The 7,453-nt window shown below is 40.8% G+C and overlaps 2 protein-coding genes across 2 annotated transcripts; both read left to right on the plus strand.

Moving 5' to 3' along the window:
- The first annotated feature begins 1,775 nt into the window (after positions 1-1,775).
- On the plus strand, positions 1,776-2,717 carry LOC118602882 (olfactory receptor 8B12-like). Its single transcript, XM_036221220.1, has one exon. It carries the CDS (start codon positions 1,782-1,784, stop codon positions 2,715-2,717), a length of 936 nt encoding a protein of 311 aa, XP_036077113.1. The 5' UTR covers positions 1,776-1,781.
- A 3,797-nt stretch (positions 2,718-6,514) lies between these two features.
- Positions 6,515-7,453, plus strand: LOC107505947 (olfactory receptor 8B12-like). Its single transcript, XM_016136378.2, has one exon. It carries the CDS (start codon positions 6,518-6,520, stop codon positions 7,451-7,453), a length of 936 nt encoding a protein of 311 aa, XP_015991864.2. The 5' UTR covers positions 6,515-6,517.

Genomic DNA, 7,453 nt, shown 5'->3' on the forward strand with positions numbered 1-7,453 from the left:
CCGTAAAGTTTGGAGTTGGAGAAACCAGAGTTTGACTCAAGTTTCCAGAACCTATAAGCTGTGTGTGCTCCTCACTTTTAAAGTGGAGATTAACAGGTCTAACCTACCAGGTTGTGAGAAATAAATGTAAAATTATTCGTGCATTCACTTTGTATCCTTCAGACGAGGGTGACGAGTCACAGACTTTGGTATACAGTAAGTGCTCAATAAAAGATAGCAAAAAGTATGTTCCCCCCAGTACTTGGTTCTTAATTGTGTTTAAAATGATGTAACCTGGATGAGAAGATAGGGCATTAAAAGCCCTCTCAAGTACTATCAAGGGCATAAACAAACACTTCTTCCTTAGGGAAGGTGGTCTCTGGAGAGGCGCTCCTAAGGGAGCCTCTGTAACTAGATCACCGAGGTCTCCAATCCAGAAGAAAACTTTCCAGTCTCCGGTTATCCATGAGTGTTATAAAGATGCTATCTCATCCGTGGGAACTGCACAGGAGGCTCATGACAAAGCCATTGTCAGAAATCATTTTCTTCAGCTCAGCAGGAGAACCAAGGCAACCGAGAGGTTTTGATTTTGAAAGGAGGAAAGCAGAAGCAGAGAGTTCTGAGCTCTGAGTCTTCACCTTGTTTTTACCAGGACCATTGGAGTCCCCATGAAAGAGATGGATGGGAGCCAGTAGAGTACGTAACTGTGACTCCAAGCAGGAGGGTGAGTGCTTGCTTGGCCTGGTTTGTCCTGTAGCAGAGTGGTTAAATCTCAATCCCCGAGAGCCAGACTGCCCGAGTTCACCTTCTACTGTAACTTAGAAGCACTGCGTCTGGTGCAAGTCCTTAGACCCATAGTCCTCATGTATAAAACGGGTTTAATCATAATCCCCCAGCGTGTTTAGAACGGTGCCTATTGCATAGTTAGTGCTCAGTAACTTCCTTTTGTTTTCTTTTTTCTTAGCTTTAATGAGTTTATATTATTACTCCAGTATAATAGTTTTTATTTTATTTTTCGATTATATTTGACATAAAATCTTGTACTATATTATTAATTTCAGGTGTACTAAATAGTGATTAGACATTCATACAACTTTTGAAGTGATCACTTCAAGAAATATGGTACCCATCTAACACCATACATAGTTATTGCAATAATATTGCAATATTATATTTCCTATTTGTACTTTACAACCCCATGGCTATTTTGTAACTACCAATTGGTACTTCTTAATCTCTTGCCCTTTTTCACCCTGCCCCGCAACCCACCTCCCATCTGGCAACCATCAAAATGTTTATTACTCCAGTATTACTTTAACTTAATAATTCTACAGCCATTCCAGCTAAAGATTCTGGGCCACACGAGTCCATTTTTCTGCTCTGACCAGCACTGACCAAAGGTGGAAGGTCTATGCAGGGTTAAATGGCTTCCACTTCTCAACAACGCTCGGAGAGGGGCCCCAGGCCTTACAAACTTGATCAGGGTTGTAGAGGGCAAGAAGTACTTACTAGAAGAGGGCCACAGTGAGGTGGCAGGATCATCCCAGCTGAGCTTTCTGAACATCCTCCTCAGTTGGACCAGCCCTTACACTGGAGGAAATTGGAACTCTCTTCCCACAGACAGTTACTAGGATGGATGGTTCAAGGCACTTGGGACCGTAGAAACAGATGCAGGTACGTGGAAATCCATCTTCTTTAAGTTCAAAATTCTCTGTTTAAATGCCATTCTCAGGAATGGGTTTTCCCCCCTCTTCCTCTGAGCAGTTCTTTTCTTTTTCCCTCCCAGATCCTCCCAGAGGAGAATGGCTGCAGACAATGATTCCTCTGTGACAGAATTTATCCTCGCAGGCTTAACGGACCAGCCAGGACTCCGGATCCCCCTCTTCTTCCTGTTTCTAGGTTTCTACCTGCTCACCGTAGTGGGGAACCTGGGCTTGATGACACTGGTTGGGCTGAACTCTCACCTTCATATTCCCATGTACTTTTTTCTCTTCAACTTGTCCTTCATAGATTTTAGTTTCTCTACTGCCATCGTCCCCAAAATGCTTATAAGTTTTGTCTCAAAGAAGAATATCATCTCCTATGCAGGGTGTATGACTCAGCTCTTTTTCTTCTGTTTCTTTGTCATTTCTGAATCCTTCATTCTGTCAGCGATGGCATATGACCGCTATGTTGCCATCTGTAAACCACTGTTGTACATGGTCACCATGTCTCCTCGGGTGTGTTTATTCCTTTTGTTGGGTGTCTATGGGATGGGGATTTTGGGGGCTACAGCTCATACAGGAAATATAGGGTTTCTGACCTTTTGTGCTGACAACCTCGTCAATCATTATATGTGTGACATTCTTCCCCTCCTTGAACTCTCCTGCAATAGCTCTTACATCAATTTACTGGTGGTCTTCATTGCTGTGACCATTTGCATTGGGGTGCCTATTGTTGCCATTTTTATCTCTTATGGTTTTATTATTTCCAGCATTTTTTACATTAGCTCCACCGAAGGCAGGTCCAAGGCCTTCAGTACCTGCAGTTCCCACGTAATTGCAGTTTCACTTTTCTTTGGGTCCGGAGCTTTCATGTACCTCAAACCGCCTTCTATTATACCCCTTGACCAGGGAAAAGTGTCTTCTCTGTTCTATACCATTGTCGTGCCCATGTTCAACCCATTAATCTATAGCCTGAGGAATAAGGACGTCAAATGTGCCCTGAAGAAAACCTTAGGCAGAATAACTTTCTCTTGAAAAGAAACAATATTAGAAGCTGAGAGAATGGATGAGAATTTTTTAATTATAGTGTTGTTATTATTGTTACTATTTTTAATTAGGAATCCAAACTTCTTGCTTTTCTACACTGTGTATAGAGGAAATTTGAACTCTCTTCCCCAAATCGATTTACTCTCTCTCACCCTCATCCCCCGACTGTTCCTTCTTTATTTTATGAAAATAGTTTCTATAACTATAGGGTATCCAATATTGAATATGGCTTAGGAATTATTTAACATAGTGCTTTTATATAATACTCACTCCTTGAAGACTGAGAAATATTTGCATGTTGTTCGAGAATATAAAACTACCTGGTGACAGATCTGGGACTGAAATCCCAGCTTGAATCCCAATCCAATTTGTCTTCTTTTATGTCGTGGTTTCTTGCCTCATCATTTTTTGGGGGAGAAGATTTCATTTCACACATTAATTGATATAGCACATCTAAATTATGAATATAGTCACGGTAATTTCATGCTACTTTTCACAGGATAATTTTACTACATCATATCTTGCAAGAGAGTAGGAGGTGAAATTTTTTGTGAAGTTGGTCTTGGCAAAATGGCAAGATCAGTATTGCATGAATTTTGTAGTGTGCAAGTGAGAAGTTTATTAGATTTCACATAGAGGCAAGTATGGTGACCACTGATTTGTTAAGCGGAGCACTAGGGACACAGTTTAGTATATTAGGACTTCTAGGGTAGAGAAGTGTAATTTTATGGGGAATAAAGATGTTGGCTGAGATAGAATTTGAAATCTTATTTCAAGGGTTATCTTGGATGTGGTCCAAAATAATTGAGAGCTGCACTATCCAATACGGTGGCCACTAGCCATATACGGTACTGAGCATGTAAAACGTGGTCATCCAAGCGGAACCATACTGTGAGTTGCAAAGTTAGTGTAATATACACACTGAATCACTGAAGAATATAAAAAATGTAAAATACATCATTGATGCTGTTTTACTTGATTATATGCTGAAATGACAACATTTTGGATCTATTATGTTAAATAAAATACATTAAAATAAATTTATCTGTTTAGGTTTTTTTAAAATCTATCTATTAGAAAGTTTAGAATTATGTATGTGGTTTGAATTCTATTTCCGTTGGATGACACTTGGTCCGGAGGATGTAACAAGAGCACCAGATGGTTGTGGGTACATAATTATCAGGGCAGCCCCAAGTCATTGCTTATTAGGAGGCAATTGAAATAGAATTTTCAGGCATCGCAGATAGCATTGATATCCTAATAATGGGGCTTATGGTGAAGAGATGATGATCTCAGGATAAGTTCATAAAACGACCATATGAGGTAATGGGAAATAGGGCTTTATAGTCAAAAATCAAAAGAACAATTTTTTGTCTAAACTCAGTATCATTGGTAAAATTTATTTGAGAAGCAATGACATGTGAAGTGCTGAGGAAATGTTCTGATTTACACGCTTTTCCTTAGGAAAGTTTACATCTACTGGGAAGTAGGAGAAGTTTGAGAAAATGTTTAGTTTTGACTTTTGATTCTGTTCAATGTTGCCAAAAAGAAAAGAATAAGCATCAAGGGGGAGGATTGGGATCAGCTTGAGTAGATTCCTGATTTCGAGGAACGTAGAATTTAGGAGCGGGGTTGATGTGCTGGATATGCGGTACAATGTAGGTATGAAAGAAAACTTCTTTTGAAAATTTTGAAGTCTAACTTTCATATAGCAAAGTGAACAAATCTTAAGTGTATGGCTCATTAAACTTTTGCACACATGTGTAACTGCAACCTAGACCAAGATGTAAAACACTTCTATTTACTTTAGAAGTTTTCCTCTTGCTCCTTTCCAGGAAATACTAGAGCAAGGCATCAGATAACATGGCTTTAAAGAAGACCTGCTTTATTAGTAGTTATTAAATAAAATACCTTCCTGAGAACTGTTTTGACAATGTGTGTAGTTTACAGAAGCCAGGACTGGCATCTGGAGACAAAATTGGGTGATGTCAGTAACATATTAAGTACCCGTAAAGTTTGGAGTTGGACAAACCAGAGTTTGACTCAAGTTTCCAGAACCTATAAGCTGTGTGTGCTCCTCACTTTTAAAGTGGAGATTAACAGGTCTAACCTACCAGGTTGTGAGAAATAAATGTAAAATTATTCGTGCATTCACTTTGTATCCTTCAGATGAGGGTGACGAGTCACAGACTTTGGTATACAGTAAGTGCTCAATAAAAGATAGCAAAAAGTATGTTCCCCCCAGTACTTGGTTCTTAATTGTGTTTAAAATGATGTAACCTGGATGAGAAGATAGGGCATTAAAAGCCCTCTCAAGTACTATCAAGGGCATAAACAAACACTTCTTCCTTAGGGAAGGTGGTCTCTGGAGAGGCGCTCCTAAGGGAGCCTCTGTAACTAGATCACCGAGGTCTCCAATCCAGAAGAAAACTTTCCAGTCTCCGGTTATCCATGAGTGTTATAAAGATGCTATCTCATCCGTGGGAACTGCACAGGAGGCTCATGACAAAGCCACTGTCAGAAATCATTTTCTTCAGCTCAGCAGGAGAACCAAGGCAACCGAGAGGTTTTGATTTTGAAAGGAGGAAAGCAGAAGCGGAGGGCTCTGAGCTCTGAGTCTTCACCTTGTTTTTACCAGGACCATTGGAGTCCCCATGAAAGAGATGGATGGGAGCCAGTAGAGTACGTAACTGTGACTCCAAGCAGGAGGGTGAGTGCTTGCTTGGCCTGGTTTGTCCTGTAGCAGAGTGGTTAAATCTCAATCCCCGAGAGCCAGACTGCCCGAGTTCACCTTCTACTGTAACTAAGAAGCACTGCATCTGGTGCAAGTCCTTAGACCCATAGTCCTCATGTATAAAACGGGTTTAATCATAATCCCCCAGCGTGTTTAGAACGGTGCCTCTTGCATAGTTAGTGCTCAGTAACTTCCTTTTGTTTTCTTTTTTCTTAGCTTTAATGAGTTTATATTATTACTCCAGTATAATAGTTTTTATTTTATTTTTCGATTATACTTGACATAAAATCTTGTACTATATTATTAATTTCAGGTGTACTAAATAGTGATTAGACATTCATACAACTTTTGAAGTGATCACTTCAAGAAATATGGTACCCATCTAACACCATACATAGTTATTGCAATAATATTGCAATATTATATTTCCTATTTGTACTTTACAACCCCATGGCTATTTTGTAACTACCAATTGGTACTTCTTAATCTCTTGCCCTTTTTCACCCTGCCCCGCAACCCACCTCCCATCTGCCAACCATCAAAATGTTTATTACTCCAGTATTACTTTAACTTAATAATTCTACAGCCATTCCAGCTAAAGATTCTGGGCCACACGAGTCCATTTTTCTGCTCTGACCAGCACTGACCAAAGGTGGAAGGTCTATGCAGGGTTAAATGGCTTCCACTTCTCAACAACGCTCGGAGAGGGGCCCCAGGCCTTACAAACTTGATCAGGGTTGTAGAGGGCAAGAAGTACTTACTAGAAGAGGGCCACAGTGAGGTGGCAGGATCATCCCAGCTGAGCTTTCTGAACATCCTCCTCAGTTGGACCAGCCCTTACACTGGAGGAAATTGGAACTCTCTTCCCACAGACAGTTACTAGGATGGATGGTTCAAGGCACTTGGGACCGTAAAAACAGATGCAGGTACGTGGAAATCCATCTTCTTTAAGTTCAAAATTCTCTGTTTAAATGCCATTCTCAGGAATGGGTTTTCCCCCCTCTTCCTCTGAGCAGTTCTTTTCTTTTTCCCTCCCAGATCCCTCCAGAGGAGAATGGCTGCAGACAATGATTCCTCTGTGACAGAATTTATCCTCGCAGGCTTAACGGACCAGCCAGGACTCCGGATCCCCCTCTTCTTCCTGTTTCTAGGTTTCTACCTGCTCACCGTAGTGGGGAACCTGGGCTTGATGACACTGGTTGGGCTGAACTCTCACCTTCATATTCCCATGTACTTTTTTCTCTTCAACTTGTCCTTCATAGATTTTAGTTTCTCTACTGCCATCGTCCCCAAAATGCTTATAAGTTTTGTCTCAAAGAAGAATATCATCTCCTATGCAGGGTGTATGACTCAGCTCTTTTTCTTCTGTTTCTTTGTCTTTTCTGAATCCTTCATTCTGTCAGCGATGGCGTATGACCGCTATGTTGCCATCTGTAAACCACTGTTGTACATGGTCACCATGTCTCCTCGGGTGTGTTTTTTCATTTTGTTGAGTGTCTATGGGATGGGGATTTTGGGGGCTACAGCTCATACAGGAAATATAGGGTTTCTGACCTTTTGTGCTGACAACCTCGTCAATCATTATATGTGTGACATTCTTCCCCTCCTTGAACTCTCCTGCAATAGCTCTTACATCAATTTACTGGTGGTCTTCATTGTTGTGACCATTGGGATTGGGGTGCCTATTGTTGCCATTTTTATCTCTTATGGTTTTATTATTTCCAGCATTTTTTACATTAGCTCCACCGAAGGCAGGTCCAAGGCCTTCAGTACCTGCAGTTCCCACGTAATTGCAGTTTCACTTTTCTTTGGGTCCGGAGCTTTCATGTACCTCAAACCGCCTTCTATTATACCCCTTGACCAGGGAAAAGTGTCTTCTCTGTTCTATACCATTGTCGTGCCCATGTTCAACCCATTAATCTATAGCCTGAGGAATAAGGACGTCAAATGTGCCCTGAAGAAAACCTTAGGCAGAATAACTTTCTCTTGA

The sequence above is a fragment of the Rousettus aegyptiacus genome, unplaced genomic scaffold (genome assembly GCF_014176215.1).
Source record: "Rousettus aegyptiacus isolate mRouAeg1 unplaced genomic scaffold, mRouAeg1.p scaffold_m13_p_5, whole genome shotgun sequence".
NCBI classification, from domain to species: Eukaryota; Metazoa; Chordata; class Mammalia; order Chiroptera; family Pteropodidae; genus Rousettus; species Rousettus aegyptiacus.